Source organism: Rousettus aegyptiacus, unplaced genomic scaffold, assembly GCF_014176215.1.
Source record: "Rousettus aegyptiacus isolate mRouAeg1 unplaced genomic scaffold, mRouAeg1.p scaffold_m13_p_17, whole genome shotgun sequence".
Lineage (NCBI taxonomy): Eukaryota > Metazoa > Chordata > Mammalia > Chiroptera > Pteropodidae > Rousettus > Rousettus aegyptiacus.
In genome coordinates this window covers 32,042,110-32,060,334 of record NW_023416292.1, presented here as the reverse complement: position 1 = coordinate 32,060,334, position 18,225 = coordinate 32,042,110, and the positions used below count along the sequence as shown (strand labels likewise).

At 39.2% G+C, this 18,225-nt stretch overlaps 1 protein-coding gene across 5 annotated transcripts in view; it reads right to left on the bottom strand.

The window, feature by feature from the left end:
• Positions 1-804: 804 nt before the first annotated feature.
• Positions 805-18,225, bottom strand: part of DENND2C (DENN domain containing 2C) — a 53,380-nt gene continuing 35,959 nt past the window's right edge. For 4 of the 5 annotated variants that reach the window (XM_016124394.2, XM_016124395.2, XM_016124396.2 and 1 more), the window contains 11 exons: positions 16,054-16,163; positions 14,401-14,470; positions 13,802-13,879; positions 13,080-13,220; positions 12,446-12,594; positions 11,799-11,976; positions 9,322-9,363; positions 8,543-8,648; positions 4,027-4,266; positions 3,699-3,785; positions 805-2,680 (listed from right to left, as the gene is read on the bottom strand). In XM_016124394.2, coding sequence (XP_015979880.2) covers positions 2,649-2,680; positions 3,699-3,785; positions 4,027-4,266; positions 8,543-8,648; positions 9,322-9,363; positions 11,799-11,976; positions 12,446-12,594; positions 13,080-13,220; positions 13,802-13,879; positions 14,401-14,470; positions 16,054-16,163 — 1,233 coding nt within the window. In that variant the 3' untranslated portion in view covers positions 805-2,648. The remainder of the gene's footprint in view (positions 2,681-3,698; positions 3,786-4,026; positions 4,267-8,542; positions 8,649-9,321; positions 9,364-11,798; positions 11,977-12,445; positions 12,595-13,079; positions 13,221-13,801; positions 13,880-14,400; positions 14,471-16,053; positions 16,164-18,225) is intronic. The other variant, XM_016124397.2, reaches the window with a different exon arrangement.

Sequence of the window (18,225 nt, the reverse complement as noted above, 5' to 3'; positions counted from 1 at the left end):
TTTCCTGTCCCCGCCTGTTCACGCTTTTTCCTTCCGGCTGGCAGCATTTTGTAGAGGAGTGCAACTTTTGGTTTCCTCCGGGACGCTGATATGCTATCTGGGAGAGGAGTCCTTTAAAACGTTTGGAAGGAACTGACTACATGATTTGGCGGAGAAAGAGAAACTGGTTTCCCACTTCGTCTACTCTTTCCACCTTTTCTCCCTTAAACTTCTACACCTTTGTGCCGGGCATCTCTCCCCGTGCACTTCTTGCTGCATCGCCACTTCGTTCTCGGCACCTTGAGAATCTATGCATTGTATAAATGCAGGTCTGTCACAGACTCTAGAAGTGGGTGCCTGTCTCCAGTTAAAACAGAGGCTTTTGGATCTGCCTAACAAGAGGAATCTGATTACCCCCGCCCCCACCCTCACCCCCCAGGCGAGATTGATAACTGACCACCGACGCCAACTTTTAAACTTCCAGGACGTACATAAACTCCAATCATTTTGCGCTTAGGGTTTCCGGCAATAGAATAGCGCTCCTCATTGCCTCCCCAACCGCTGCTGCTGCACTATCTTAAAGTCCGTGGCTCCCAGCTCCGTTTGGTTAAGCAGGCAAAGACCAAATAAGGCAATCGGACTATATACCCTGCCTGGTACAACATAAACCCAGGCTTTGCAAGAGCCAGGAAAAATTGGCCATGGTAATTAAGGATCATTCGGATTATCTATTCACCTGCTATTAGATAAATGTTCTAGCTACAGGGTTAAGTAAAAGGTCTTTACACCTTAAGCAGTTTTATTTAAAATTCTCCAAGAGACCCATGAAATTTTTGTATTTATTCACTAGAAGAACTGTAAACAACATTTTATACAAATCTTGAATAATTCTTTTACAAACGTCCAGAATTCATAAAACTTTACAAAAAAACAAAATAAAAATAGACCTAAGAAAAGGAAGCAGCTTCAGATTGCAGGGATAAAATAAGACCCCCACCCCTGAAGCAAAGGTCTCACAGAGGGATGGCCAGGAACCACCACCTCCTACCCCCATTTTATAAACACTCAATTCCCAATCACTAATTGTTTCCTCAGGGTTGGAGTGTCAGAAAAGACCAAATGGGGAGATATCTGGTTAAAGCCCCACTGGGGTAAACTACTTAATAAACATTTTTTAAAAGACATAGGCTCAGTTCTATCTTCTGGACCCACATCTATAGGAATTATATATACATATAGCACTGATCTTAACGGTAACTGCTTCAGATTCATTCATGCACAACAGAATGGGATGTAATGACAATACTGTACAAATCAATAAACTGTATCCTCATACAACCGGTAAGGTTTTGTTAAGTTTGCATAAATATTTTCTTTTATGCCAGTTCAAACCATCAACAAGAATTGCAAACAAACTGACATTTGCTATAACATTTATCAATGAAAACTGCATCATCACTGACATTCCTCCTTCCAATCACTACTACTACTTTAGATATTAAAGGCTGGGAGACTATGTGGTGGTGAACCTAAGAAATGCTCATATTCTGAGTCCAGTACAATTAGAGTGAAAAGTCCAACAATTCTAGAGGAATCAAACAAAGAGTCTCTTCTGGTTGAAGTCCTTTATCCTCAGAGCTGACGGTTGGCTCTGCTATACTTCACCTTAAAAGAAAACTTTTTCAATAGCTATAATCCTACAGAGCTCAAATTTCCATCTGCAGAACTGACTTACTCCATGTTTACAAAATTACAGTTCTAGCTTCAGTTCTGTCTCTATTGTATAACTTTGGGCAAGTTATTTAACATCTTTGAATTCCAGTTTCTTTATTAGTAATATGGAGATGCAAATACCTCATAAAGTTGATTTACAAACTAAATAAGATGACATACATACATGTACCATACTGCCTGGCACACAATGGACACTAAAAAACAAAAGGTAGTTATCTTGGCCTTGAAAGGACATTTTAGTCATTTTTCCAGTTTAATGTTGACACATGAGGGACAAGCTGCTCAATTGCCACCCCATGTGGAAGAGAAGCTGCAAGATGTCTACTTTTATAAGGTATTCAAAAATGGTACTAATAGGGCTTCCACATAAGCGTGATTCCCTTACACAGACTATTAGACAAAAAAAAGAAAAAAAAAAAAGAGAGAGATGATGATTCTTTAGCTCAGCGCGAACAACCCATAGATGTAAAGCTGCCACAGTATTTCAGTGATGAGAATTATGTGTGTAGTGTTGACATTCTCCATTTTTACCATGTCTCCCTAACACTTTAAACTCAGCATTTCTCTCATTGTGCTCATCTTTGAGCTGTTTTTTTTTTTTTTTTAAATAAAACGACAAGTCTTTCCCTTGTAAAAGACAAGTGCCTTCATAGAGTAAGCACAAAACACAAAGAGTGAGGCCAAGAATCAAACACAAAAGGCCACTTAAAAAAACTAAAGGCAGAGTAGAGAGAGCATTGGTTCCAGACAGCTCTCAACAATTCTCTAGTGATCACCACAGCAGCAACAGGAGAATCCTCCTCCAAGAACCTGGCCCGCTCTGTAACCTTTTCAACTTTCAAGGATTTTGTGGAATACTTTAGGGCATCCTGACTCTTGGAAAAAATATTTTCTTTGGCACTTTCTGTTCCATGTAGGATGAGAAAATCAATATTTCATTTCTTCTGCAGAAATTTCATTTTACTTCCTAAAGAGAGAAAAAGGTAGAATTAACTCTCATCAGTTTATTTTTATTTATTGTACCCTTATTGGAGGCAAGGCATTGAGAACAGCCCAGGGGCAAGTTGCCATCGCAAGCTATCAGTTGATTGATATGTTTGATGCCCGCTAACCGCCCCCCCCCCCCCGCCCAGTGTCTAACTGTACAGGTAGAAGAGAAACTCAGACATCATCTAAGCCAGTGGCTTTCAACTCTGACTGTAGGTTAAAATCACTTGGCCTGCTCTCCAGAGATTATAATATTGTGGTCAGAGCTGAGAACCACCGATCTAATCTAAACCCATGGTATAAAGAGGAAACAACAGTCCAAGGAATAATTTGTCCATGGGTCTCTCAGCTAGTTAAGAATAGGGCCTGATTTTAATTACGGGCATGTATTTCGAAGACCAATATAAATACCATAGAATATAGCTTCTTCATTGCTTTTGGCTAACACACCACTGTTCTCCTACACCATACTGGATAATGAAAAGTTAACTGTAATTGAAAAATCATAAATAATCATGTTTCATTATGAAGTGTAAAATTAGAGACTTGTAGGAAATCCTCTTTTGTTTCAGGTATCCTCTCAACCAGGTGTTTTAAACCCATAAGTGGACTTTAGGGAGGTCCCCGAACACCCTAAAATTATGTGCAAAATTTGTTTGTATGCTCTTTATTTTTCTGGGGAAAAGGTCCACAGTTTCCATAAGATTCTCTCAGGGATGTAACCTAGAGAAGATCAATAATCATGATATGCAAACTAGTATAACATGAGGGAGCTTCATCTGAGGAAAACTGCCCCACAGACAACCGTGATGGAGAATCCCGAACTCTGAGAAAGAGACTTCTTTTTCTTCAAAACACTTTGGAAAGAGGGTCATGGTTTCTGGTCAGCCTACCTGAGGTTATATTATTTATCGGATTATAAAGCTTTTGTGATGAGGCGTGCTTACTGCAAAAGCTTTATCACTGACATTTTTCTATGAGGAAAAACAGCAACTCACCAAGACTCCGCAAAATTCTGTTTACCCCACTGGGTTCAGACTCAGGAATTGTTTCCAAATACTGGAAGGCCCGGACCTCAAACAAACCTACAAGGAAAACTCATGTTGGTGAAACTGTCCAGTGTTCAAGACTGAGAATCAATTAAATAAAACTGCTCACTGCCAATGTACTTCCACAGCTGAAATAATATTACGAAATAAATATTTCCCATAGTAAACAACTTGGATTTTGAGCCCTTGTAACTTTATGCTATTTTTTGTTTATAGCATTTTCAAACCTTCTAAGTGCTCACTAAATACAGAGGGAGAACTTTATGATGAAACTGACCTTTTACCCCACTTTTCCGAAGCTCTCGGTCCTGGATGAATCCTGCAAACATCTGAGTCTCCATGAAGAGATCCAGGAAGTGGCGAACACTTCGGGAGGTGTGGGATTTACGGAATGGCTCCCTTTGGAATACACGCTCCCCACGCTCAGTAACAGTCATGCTCAAAGAATAATGTCCTACCAGCTCCACAAAAAACCTGACAAATGCTTCAGACACCAGAGAGTTGAGTGTCAAATCTGCTGCAAAAATCAGAGAGAAAAAAAAGAAAAAGTTCTCTCAGTTTTGTGTTTATGGGAACACTGGTTCTGGTTATAGAAGTGATGCCTAGGAAATCACAGATTAAAAGAATGAGACTAAACATAGGAATCTTCATTCTTAGCTTTCTTGCTTTCTCCATGACCTACAAAAAGCAAATTGTTTATATTCTTACATTCATTTTCTTCCCACACATACTCTTATTACATCTCTCATCCTTGCACTTTTGCAATTTCACTGGAACTGCTCTTTCAAAGGCCACCAGTGAGGACCAGCCAAATTTACACTCATGCTGCATTTCTGCTGACTTCCTCCTCATTTCTCTGGTCTCCTATAACTTTATGCTCTGGTTTCCTGATTCTTCTCCTGTCTTTTGAAGAAATATTTGTTTTTTTCCCCTGCCTCTTCGTCCTCCTCCCGAGTATGGTCCTGAGCTAACTGGCACAGAGGTAGAGGGGGCTTTCCATGCTAATTATTCTAAACCACAGCTCTCCAGTCTTGTTATTTCACCCAAATTCACCTTCTATGTTTTCGGACTTCCTATGGTGATCACCATTTGGCTTTCCCATTAGCACTTACATCGTTTGTCTAAAAATCACCATATCATCTCCTTTTGGGAAATTGGTAAAATATGAATCAAATCAATAAGCAGTATGTCCAAAACCAAATTCATTATATTTCTCCATGAAATTAATTTCTCTCTCAACTTCCCCATTTCATGTTGCACCATGCTTATTCCATATTAAATAATAATTTGTTGAGTAATTAAGATCCATCAGGGACTGTATTAAATGTTTGTTAAAATGTGCTAAGCCAATGACAGAGGTATCATTATTTCCCTTTTATAGATGAGGAAACTGGGGCTCAGAACGAAGACATTCTCCGGGGGTCATCTCATCTCATAGAACAAAGAAGCCACCAGACTCCCAAGTCAGGTGGTTCTTAACCATTACAATATACTACAATATAATGCCTTCCTGGTTCCAGGCTCAAAACTCAGATTCAGCGTAGACTCTTCCTTTTTCTTCCATATTCAACAAGTATTTTTCTCCCTTCACAATACCTCTTGCTCTTTCTCGTGGGCTCCACCTTAGACTATGAATAAGAAATCTAGGTTTAGTTAATCCACCATGAAGCAGCTGTATAAAGGTGGACAACTCACTTTACCCATGTCTGCTCTTTCTATATCTGCGTAATGAAGTAGTTGATTAGGTGATTTCTAAATTCTCTTCCGGCATGACATTTTGATTCTTTTTTTTTTTTTTACCTTTTTAAATCATTTTTAATGGTGACATTGGTTAATGATATTTTGATTCTAATCTAGATTTTTACTATATATCATCCAGCAGACTTCCTTCTCGTCTCTTCCCTTCTGCAGATCAGAATCCATGGTCTATTACTGCTTTTATCACTCTCCCATACCCTCCAGTTACTGCCCCATTTCTCCACTTTGCAGCAAATTTCTCGGAAGAGTTGTTTATACCTGTTTTATACACTTTCTTACAGCTAATTCCCTTTCTTTTTAGAATTATATTTTTCTATAACTTACCTTCTATTTTTTGTTTCTGTTTTAAAGTATGTACTTTATACATTTTACATATTCTTTTACAAGTATGACCATTTCCTGAGGTCAGCACTGAGATGAAAACCACAGAGCTAAAGACAGAACAATGACGCGTCTCCAAGGCTCCCGTGGGACGTCCTCTCAGTGGTGTCCTTCCCCTGCTCTCCAACAGAGGGTGACAGTTGTTTTGAATTTTGTGTTTGTCATTCCCTTGCTTTACATTAGTTTGACTACACACACATGCAATGCCCACAACACATTGATAGGTTGTGTATGTCTTTGAACATAATGTAAAACATTATATTCTACTTCAACTTACTGTTTTATTCAATATGTTTTTAAGATTCCTTTTTAATGTGACATTCCCCTGTGAATGGACATTTAGGTTGTGTTTAGTTTTTGCTATCACATACACAATGCCATTATGAAAATTATTGTATTTGTTTCCTAGTTATCATGTGTAAAAGTTTCTCTAGGGTATACTTCTAAAAGTTGAATTGTTGGTTTGTAGGATATGTACGTCTTTAACTTCACTAGATGATACCAAATTGTTTTTCTAAAGTGATTAAACTAATTTACATTTTCATCAACACTTGATATTGTCAGACTATTTAACTTTTGCCAATATGGTGGGTATAAAATGCTATCTCATTGTGGTTTTAATTTACAGTTCCCTGATTTTGATGAGCTTGCATATCTCTTTATATATTGGTCTTTCATGTTTCCTCTTCTATTAAATGATTGTTCCTATCTTTTCCCCATTTTCTTTTGGGTTATTCATGTTTTTATTATTGAGTTGTATATATTTAAAAAAATAAATTTTAGACATTATTCCTTTGTTAGTTATATTGGTTGAAAATTTCTTCACCTAGTTTGCAGCGTTTTTAAAAATTTCTTTTCCATGGTGTCTCTTGATGAACAGAAATTTTAAAAATTTAACATTATCAAATTAATCTTTTCCTTTATGGTTTGTGATGTGTATAATAACATTTAAGAAATCCATATTGTCCCCAAACAAAATATTTTCTTCTATTCTTTTCTAAACTTTTTAATGTTTTACTTTTTACATGTAAGTCTTTAATTCATTGGAATTAATTTTGTGTATAATGTGAGCTGTAGATCCATTCTAATTTCTTTTCACATGGAAAACTAATTGCCTTAGTATTGTTTATTGACTAGTTCATTGTTTTCCCACTGATCTACAAGTCTGGTCTGACACAAGTCAGGTCTCCTTAAGCATGTGCACGCTCTATTCTTTCCATCATTCTACATGTTTATTTCTGTACCAAACCTAATCGACCTTAATTACTATGACTTTATGATTGATCTTGATGTTTTGTTGGGCAAGCCCTTCAATCTTGATCCTCCTTTTCAAGAGTGTATTAGCTATTGTTGGCCCTTTGTACTTCCATTAAAACTTTACAAAAAGCTGAATGTTATTCCAACTCTTTTAACTTTTCCCAATCTCGCTTTCTTCTCACCGTTTAACTTAGTTTGCTGTTACCAAGGTCTCCAAGGCCCCTCTCATTGTCACATCCCCCCACTTCTCAATCTTGATCTTGCTGACGTCCTCACAGCATTAGACAGACCGTTCACTCTTCCTTCATGAAACTCTCTTCATTCGGCTCCTACAGTATCACGGTCCTGGTGTTTTTCACACTCCCCTGGTTTTTCTCCTACTTCACCAGCTGCTCCTTTTAGTGTCCTTTCCTCGATCCTTCTCTCCTCCACTGCCAAGTGTTGGAAATCTAACCACGCCTTTCCCTAACAACCCAGGGCTCCATCCTTAAAAACCTGTCATTATCTTCTTAAATCTATACTTACTCTAGAGGGTTATCTCACCTGGCCCCACAGCTTTAAAATGGCAACGTCTCAATTTATGTCTCCCGCCCAATCTTTCCTCTAAATCCCAAATTCATATATATAAAAGCCTACTAAGTATCTCTAGTTGGATGTCTGCTAAATATTAGATGTCCAATAGGTAGCTCAACATTTAAAACTAAACTTTTAATTACTCCACTAAACCGACTCCTTCCTTAATGTTCCCCATTAGCAAAAAGCCTGTTTTCTCATCTGTAAAACGGCGATTAAATAATGATACCTGCTTCATAAGGATATTACATAGCTGAAATAAGATATAAACTAAGTGCTTAGCACAGTGCCTGGTACAGAGCAACCCACCCAATATATATTATTCACCCATTTATTTGATAAATACTTACTGAGCATCGCTTTACTGAAAACTGTTTAAAGTACTGGAGATAGGAAACAAAACAGCTGCTCCTCTCAGGGAACTTACACTCCAGCACATTGGATGATATGTAACAAAAGCCACGGGGAAAAGTAAGGTTAGGGAGGATGGCAGGAAGCGCTGAGAGAATGGGTTCAATTTGAAACTGGGCACTCAAGAAAGACCTCACTGAGAAAGTGACATTTGAGTATGAACCTGCAGGGGAAAAAAGCAAGAGCTAAGCAGACATCTGGGGGAACAGCATTCCATAAATGGAACTGAGCAAGTGCAGAAGTCCTAAAATAGAAGGGGACCTGGCACATCTGAGGGTCAGCAAGAAAGCTGATGATAAGCTTTCGAGTCACAAGCACTTCCACGTGACTTTTGCGTATCCTTGAGCAGGGTGCTGGGCAGTCACTCAACATTCACTGCCTGGACCTTGAGTCCACAGTCACCTGTCTCATACCTGGTGAAAATTTCTGCTCCTGAGCCAAGATTTCATTTCGTTCTTCCAATATCTGCATTAGGGCAGCTTGGAGTTTAGGTGGTAGAATTTCATCCTCATCGGCTACCTTAAGAGAAGAATTTGAAAATTTTCAGAAGCTTTGAGAGAGAAAGCCTGAAACATGCACTAGTTAGGTTCCCCAAAGTCACCCCCATCGGTGACTTCGTATATATTTTGGCTGAAGAGTCAGTCTGAAGGTTTCTTCCCACATTGAGCAGAATACATGTTTATGGTGTGTACATCTTAACTATATTAAATAAATAAAATACTTTTTAAAATTTTCTGCTGCTTTGCACCAAATGTCTCTCAATCCACAAGTCTTCTATGTTATGAAGATCATCCCCGTCCCCACTGTTAGGCTACAAGGCCCGAAGGCTCACACTGTGTCTTCATTCATCTTTCGATCCTGACTAACAGATATCTATCTGGAAAGAATCCGTGCTAAATGCTTGTTTAAATTTAATTAAATTCGAGGCTTATCTGTCAACCCATTTGGACTTGAGGGGAGGGTTGCCTCTTTTGAGAATGACATTAATCTGTTTCCTCCTTCCTTTTTTGTGCTAGACAGCTATAAACCCCAGCCAAAATTTTCAGGTCAATCTCGTATGATTGGCTATACAGTGTCAAGTCAAGTATGTGTAGGAACGAAGTCTTGTCTGAGTCATCTTCTCTAAGTACTTTCACATATTTTCTGTCCAATTATCCCCAAACATTATGTAATCACCTCTTTTGTTACTCACCTCCTGTAAGAACTTGTCTGCGCAGAGATCAACTATCAGCACCTATGGGATGAAGGAGCCAGGCAAGTTTAACCAGAGACAGTCACAGAGAAACACACTAGGCCCTGCTAGATCAAGAAGAGTGCTTTAATCTTTCAAGAAATGGGAATAATTTTAAACGAAATTAACCTAAAGTTACAACCCATTTAAAAGTTAACTCATCAATACACCAACAAATAAACTGCAAGTAAAAAAATGATGGCAGGCACACCTATAGATTAAAAGAGACTAAAAAGCATATCAGCCAAATGCAATGTGTAGACTTCATTTGGGACCTGATTCAAACAAACTACTGAATATTTATTAAATAATTAGAGATTTCAACACTGGATTTTGCTGATGTTAATATATTATTATTGAATTTTTTAGATGGGATAATAGTATTATGATTGTTAAAAAATGCCTTTATGTTATAGATTCATTTCATAATATTTAGAGAGAAAATTATGTCAGGATATGGTGGGATGGAGGAGTGGTAAGTGTAAAGATGGCCATAACTTGGTAAGTATTGAAGAAGGGTGATTGGATTTATTTTACTCTTTCGTTTACTTTTACATATGTTCAGAATCTTTCATAACAAAAGTTTTTTAAAAAGGTTAATATAAAAATCAGTTGCATTTCTATACATTAACAATGAACTATCTGAAAAAGAAATTAAGAAAAAAAGAAATTAAGAAAATCTCATTTTTAAAAATATCATTTTACATTCGTTTCAGGTGTACAGCACAGATATTAGACATTTATATAATTTACGAAGTGATCCCCCACATATGTCCAGTACCCACCTGGTACTATTCACAGTTATTACAACATTATTGACTATATTCCCCATGCTGTACTTCACATCTCATGACTATTTGGTAACTACCAGTTTGTGCTTCTTAATCCCTTCACCTTTGCACCCAGCCCCCGAACCTCCCTCCCACCTAGCAATCACCAGTTTGTTCTCTGTATCTGTGAGTCTGTTTTTCTTTCACTTGTTCATTTATTTTGTTCTTTAGATTCCACATATAAGTGAATTTATATGGTACTTTTCTTTCTCTGACTTATTTCACTTAGCATAATACCCTCTGTGTCCATCCATGTCATCACAAATGGTAAGATTTCATTTTTTATGGGTGAATAATATTCCATTGTATATCTGCACCACCTCTTCTTTATCTAATCATCTATTGATGGGCACTTAAGTTGCTTCCATATTTTGACTATTGCAAATAGTGCTGCAGTGAACATAGGGGTACATATATCCTTTTGAATTCGTGTTTTGGTTTTCTTTGCATAAATACCCAGAAGTGCAATTGCTGGATCATATGGTAGTTCTATTTTTAATGTTTTGAGAAACCTCCAAACTATTTTTCAGAGTGGCTGCATCCATTTGCAATTCCATCAACAGTGCATGAGGTTCCCCCTTTTCCCCACATCCTCGCTAACATTTGTTGTGTTTTGATTTATGGATGATAGCCATTCTGACAAGGGTGAAGTGATATCTCATTGTGGTTTTAATTTGCATTTCTCTGATGATTATTGACCTTGACCATCTTTTCATATGTCTATTGGCCATCCATATTTCCTATTTGGAGAAACACCTATTCAGGTCCTCAGTCCATTTTTTAATTGAATTGTTTGTGTGGGTTTTTTTTGGTGTTGAGTTGTATCAGTCCTTTATAAATTTTGGATATTAACCCTTTATCAGATATATCATAGCCAAATATCTTATCTCATTCAGTAGGCTGTCTTTTAGTTTTGTTGATGGTTTCCCTTGCTGTACAAAAACTTTTTAGTTTGATGTAGTCCTATTTGTTTATTTTTCCTTTTACTTCCCTTGCCCAAGAAGATATATCAAAAAAATATTACTATTAAATAAACTCAATGTCAGTGAGTTTACTGCCTATGTTCCTTCTAGGAGTTTCATGGTTTCGCATCTTACATTTAAGTCTTTAATCTATTTTGAGTTTATTCTTGTATATGGTGTAAAAAGATGGTCCAGTTTCTTTCTCTCTCTCTCTCTCTCTCTTTTTTCCTTTGCATATGTCTGTCTGGTTTTCCCAACACCATTTATTGAAGAGACTGTCTTTACCCCAATTAGTATATTCTTGCTTCCTAAATGACCATATAGGCGTGGATTTATTTACCTATTTTTCTATCTATCTATTGTATCAGTCCATTTATATCAAGTTTAAAACCAGGCAAAACTGAACTATATTGTTTAGGGATATATGACTAGGATGTAAACTATAAAGAATAACACGAGAACAAGCCCCTGGTTCACTATTGTAAATAAGACACAATTTCAGATTCATGTAAACTATAGAATTTTTCTCACTTTAACAAAAAGATGGAAAAAATATGATAGCACAACGTATTGATAATTATGTATTAATATTAATTAACAACGACTCTATCCCTCTTAAACACTCCTTGTTTTCTACCCATCTCACCTCTTCAATGGGTAGGTCCTGGAGCTGTGGTAAGGAGCAAGACAGGATTCCAATAAGGAATGGAGTAGGTGAGCACACGATGTCGATCATAGATGCTGGCAGGACGGGGATGTAGGTATGCTGCCAGGTAAATGGGTACAATGTGGCGACCACAGCATGGCCACATTTTGACAGGGTGCTAGCCAGAGGAGGAAGCAAATGACAGTCACATAACAATGTAACATATGAAGGGCATCTCCAATGTTATGTTTACAGAATTACAAATTGATGGCAGTTAGTGATCACAGGTTAAACAGTCTATGATTACTCATTAATTTTAAAAATTTTATTTAAATTTTTAACTTAATTTACTGAAAAATCTCCAAACTCAATCCAGCCCTTTCCCACTATTTATACTGAGGAAAACTAGAGTGTACTTAGATCAGTAAACAGCTTAGGTGAAACATTTAGAAAGGTAAATTAATTGCAACCCAAAAAGTCACTGCTATAGCTTAATGCAAAGACTTTTTGGATTATTTACCATTTAGAATTATTCATGTCACTATAGCATTAGATGATGGAGATCCGACAGTTTTTTAATGTGCTCCAATTTTAAAGTAGTGAGAACATGTAAAACACCAGTATGAGTGACATGTTTTATTTCTCACCTTAGGCTGTTGGCAACAAAGATGACTCTCCTTTCCAAAAGGAGAGAGGCACAGACCCGAATGAGATGACACACACTCAAGCACTTAAAGAGACACTCAAAATCAACGTGTTCCAGTCGGGAATCCAGTGGGCGGCAGAGTTCAATTGACTGAAATGCAAGAAATTGAATCAGGAGAGCTGAGGCTGGAAAACAGTCCCTAACGACAACATTCATGGGTCCTGTCACTCTTTTACAGGTTAAATTTAAGAAGGAGGGCCTGCTACAAAGACTCTGTGAAGCTGCCTATACTAATTCCAAGATCTAACACCTGATTTTTGTGCTGTAAAGTTCTGGCAAAATCCTTGATCTCACCTGACAGCAGTATGTATAATCTTCATTAATCATACTGAAACTGTTGTTATGAAGGGGCTCAGTCTTTGAGTGGTAGCAAACTTTTGGTTCCTGGGTCTAAAATCAACTATCTCACAGATCAACTAGATATTTCTGCAGTGCTTTGTGGGACTAAAGCATATTCTATGCAGTTTAAGAAAAAGGGAAAACTCTGCCCTGAGGCTTCTGGACACTATCCCCGCCGCTGCAGGCCGCTTCCGCAGCTGTCGGACCTCTGCACAGGGAGCTGTGGGGTGACGTACCCCGTCTCCAGCCCCAGGGAGGTAGCTCCTAACTGTGATGGTGCATCCAGGGGCTGGAAAAGGCGCTTCCATGACGCTCCGCATGAACGGGTAGACCAGGGCTGGAGACATTTCTCTCCTCTTCTCTACCTCATCCAGAATCTACATGAACAAAATGTATTATTTTATTAGGGACTCAGTTCAAAAACATAAAAGAACCCTATTAAAGGAACTGCCAAACTTGGTGCGCTAACTTGAAAATAACACTGCCAGATTTTAAGACAGATGAGCTTCTGCAACCCATGAAAATTCATTAAAGGCATCATATCTCTTGGGGGCATCTTTACATCCCCAAGGAAAGTTACTAAAACAAATCAACTTATTTTTAGAAGAGGAGACCTTTTTTCTTTCACAAAGGTAGGGGCACAGAAGTGACATTGACAATCAACCTCTCAGCCGGGGGTCTGGGAAAGACATGAGACAAGAGAAGCTTCCGGCTATGTTCTGCTTAAACTGGGAGGTTTAGCAAACCAAAATGAGGATAACATGACAATGGCATCTGGATTAGAGACCGAAATTTAAGCTTTCGAACCTGTGGCTCTGACCTACTGGTGGGGACCCCTTTTTAAAGTAGTACATTAAAGTCTGTGCCACTTAACATTGCCTAGTGAAGTCATCAGAAACGAAAACTTACTCAGAGCTCAGACCAATACACCTTTGTATAGGGTCCATTTTCCCCTCACCTTTGAAAAAAGGTTGAAGCAGCCCAGGCGACTAACCATGCAGTACACTTCAGGAAGTCGCTTTCCTTTGCCTTCGGGCTAAAAGGAAAAAAAAAACAATAAAGCAAAAATTAAGTAGCACAAGTCTTTACTAACTTGGACTATTGATACTCTCCTAATACTCTTTAGTACAGAGTAGAATCGAAGGCTTTCATCTTCAATGAACACTGAAAGATGGGAAAATGCTAAAAATGATGGCACGAATTATTCCAGGTTTAGTGGAGGCACTGAAGCAAGAAGAAAGTAACTCAGAGCTACACTGACGGGCTCATTGCACTATATTCTTCAAATACACCTGGACTGACATCCAGCCACTATGTCAGTGGTCTCCTCGTCTATTACAGACAAACAAATGAAAAAAATAAATCCATATCCTTTTTATTCTAGAACACTCTGTGGCTAATCCCAGTCTTGCTCCTACTGTTTACGGCTGCTACAGCTTCTTTAACACACAGAGCAATGAGCAGCCCTCAAACTCATCCAGAGACAGTGTTTCTGAAGTTCCTTGTCTGACTGTTGCTCCTTGGCCAACCTCACCTGTCGCACAAGTCTGTACTTACCACAAGTTTCTTACAGTAACCAAACCACCGGCTCCCATCTTCACCAGTTAAGACAAAGGAGAATGTTTCACTGAAAAAAAATAGGCAATAGTTTGAGAGCCAAACAACTGCTTCTGACAAACGATTGGAACAAATGATTGAAAACGAGAGTCCAACCGCAGTCACTTCGTGCCTTAAGACGAGGCATTAACATTGCATTTATTCCTCCTGAGGGAGAAAGTCCAGGCCTTGAGAATACTTTGCCTTGTACGGGGGTGAGAGAATAGGTAAAGGATGTTTTTGATGCTGTCGACTCCTTTTACTTTCTTATTTATCCAATCTAGCTATTCTTCCAGACTATTTTCCTTTTGTTGAATGCCCAATTCAGTCAAAACACGTAGGTAAGCTATAAAGGATTTTGATAAGCTATTTTTCCCTTCCAAATTCTTCTATTTAGTTCTAAGTCCTATGGAACAGTGATAGGCAAGGAACTATATCCTTTACAAATAAAATTATCAACTCCTCATTAGAAACACAGACAGAAGATACATATAGATAATTTACAAAAAGAAGACCTATAGATGCCCAAGAAAGAAATTCATTAATAATCAAAGAAATCTAAATTTGAACAGTGATACATGTCTACACATGGCCAAAAATAAAGACTGAAAGGGACCATGTCAAAATATTTACAGCGATTATCCCTGAGTAATCAGAATGCCAGTGATTTCTAACTTCTCCTTTTTTTATTTACCTCTCTGTATTTTCCAAATGCTCTAGAATAAACACGTAACTTGTTAGGGCAGGGGTGGGGGGAAGCCAACCATGGAGCGGCCGGGCCAATATGGAAGAAGCTGTCTGTGCAGTTAGCAGCTCAAGGGACAGCACAAGAACATCAGAAATGACAGCTCCGAGACGAGAGTGGCGATCAGGCCAAACTGGTTATGAGAGACAGCGGCTTAGTCTGGAGCAACGTGAGGTGGAAGGGCAGGGCTGCTCAGGCAACGACCGAGGCTGTCTCCCAGCCGGTCATTAGCATGTGACATGGTTCACACAACCCAGCTTTTCAGCCTAAACAGCATGATTGGTAATTAGAGTTCTGAACAAAGTAGTCTTCTATTTACAAGCAGGATTCAGAGACGACGGTTTATTAATTGAATGTGGTATTTTCCTCTAGATACCAGGAAGAAATTCTTTATATCTCCCCTCTCAATACGTTGCACACCTCAGACTGGAGCCTCCCTTCGTACAAGTTCCAAAGGAGAACACACAGTCTGGGCTGTGGCCTTGTCTATCAGCTCTGGGAGACAACAGAATGCAAACATTGCTGTTTCATCTGCTTCCGAGTCCCTACAGTCAAGGCTTTTTTCTCTTTCTGTCCACTTGGTGGCATTTCTGATTGTATGTAAAGTGTGACTTTCTTTTCCTGCAGAACTGGCAAACTGAAGACACTCTCAAACTTGTTTTCCCTTTGATACTGAAATTGTTCCATGTCTTTCTTTTTCGAGTCCCACACAGGAAATGTCCTGGTTCTGTTTCTTCCTTTCCTCCTACTGCATCCGTGACCTGCCAGTGCCCACAGAGCGTCACTATGGGTTCTACCCATTTCTCAAGCATTCTGATTCTAGTTTTGCAGTTCCGACAAACAGAGATCAGATCAAGTAGACTATTTACCTCTTGAGTTCTGAGGTTGGTGCCCAGTCCTTTGAGTCAGGAAAACAAAACTTGGGGATCACTTTGAGCCTCTCTTCGGTGTCTTTGGATTGCTTAAAGCCATGATCACCCTGAAAAAGATAACAATATAGATGACTAATATTCTCTGTACGCAGAGAATAGAAATAAAAATACTCAGCTTGGTCTTGGGGAAGAGGCCTCTGTTGAACCTAAGTAGTGCCACAGCGTAGTTTTGTGCTGTTCGACAAAACGAGAAGGCCAAGACTGGTAATCACAGGAGAGGCACCGAGAGCAGGGTTACTCAGAATAAGAATCCTCTTTTTACAAAGAAATGGTATTGTGGAGATCCTACAATCTGCTGTAAGAGAGAGGACTGCACATGGAACATAAAATAAATAAAAATCTATTCTATAATATACTGATAGCAAAAACCCAGTCAGCACAAGATACTTTTTGATCGATAATCAAAGATGTTTTGAAAAGACAGATGAATGTTATTTAGAAAAGAGACTATTTTTAGACTCCACCCCATATACAATCATTCCTCTTAGCATATAATCTTTGCTACCTAATTACTGGTTTGCAACTTCCTGTAAAATTTTAGCATGGAAGACCCTTTTGTGCAAGTCTGGTATTGTACTTTAAAGGACAGTCTCAATTTAGTTAAACCAAAAGAAAATTAACTTAAAAAAAAAAGCAGATAAGTCTTATTACCATACTGCCTTCATGTAAGTAATACAAATGACCTATCCTTCAATTTCTAAAGCAAATCATGAAGTCATTCCGGGTCACTTGAATATTAAGCTCGTAAGAAATGGAAAAGCATTCTAACAAAATTTTAGTTGTATGACATTCTATTATTATTATGTTGTTAAGTGACTCACAATAATCTGCATTCAAGGTTTTCCATACGGGATCATGTGGGGCGCGGTCACCCCTCCCCCTCCCTGACTTACAGGTGCCTAATGCACGAGGATGCTGAGTAACTTGCTTAGAGACACCCGGATCACGGCCAGATCAACTGGATCTTTATCTGGTTCCGAGCCCATTAATTCAGGCTGTGCGGAAAACAGGTTCAGCCTCGAGATTTCTCTCTGCAAATATAAGGCTGATCAAAACTGGGGGTGGGGGGAGGGGGGTGGAATTCAGCTCCTCCTCTGTATGGAAAATTTGATTCTCTGGACTATCTAGATTCCATTATTTTTAACTCTTAATGTCCTGTGTTACAAACAGGGCTAGGACACTGTGCTCTCAGGCTACACTGAAGATATTGATAGAAATTAAACATATTGATTTATTTATAGTAGAGATGTTGAGGACTTCTTTTAAAAATGGAGAACCCTTCTTTAATGCAGAAATACATCTTAGATTCCAGTACAGCTGTGCTTCACTAGCTTTTGTAGTGAAAGACGTAATCGAGGTTATAAATTCAAAGTCCTACAGGGGCTGAGCAGACAACGTAAATGACAGAAGTGGTCCAAGGAGGAGGCTGAAGAGTGAGCCGACACTCCCACCTGAAGGCCCCGCTCCTCACCGGGGCCCACTATAGAAGCTGCAGAGCACAGTGCAGAATAAAACTGTGGGCTCTTTATTCAAAAAGCAGGAAAAATTAAATATAAAACTTTTTCTTGTCTACTGTGGTCTCTCTTTCAACCTGTAATGGGATTTTTATTTGCTATTTAATGTCAGGCTCTCTCAGGCACAAGGATCCTCTGGGACAAGTACAGCCCATCACAGTGCCCAAGAGTCCTGGCCCACAACTTGGTGCACAAGCGGCCCATGGGCTGCTGGCTTTCTTCTCTGGCCGGCCACAGTACTACAACTCTGAGTCCCACTGGGAGTGGGAAAGTCGGGCCTGACATCTCCCTAGAGCCAGAGCAAACCACAGGCCCACCGGGTCAACCCACAGCAGCCGGGCAAGCCCCAAGGAGTGCTGCCTCCACACGGGGATGTGCTTGGCAGTTAGACTGGGGGTGGTATAGAGGCTTGCCCTACCAAGCCACCCACTGACCCCCACTGACACATGAGTGGCACTGCCAGCCCAGGGCAGGGAGGGTCTCACCACGTGTTGCCTAGAGAGGCTATAGAGCAATGCCTGCCTGATCCCAGCCCTCTCTTAGCCTATGCCCAAGGCCCTGCCAGGGACAGTGGGTGGCAGAAGTCCCTGACTGG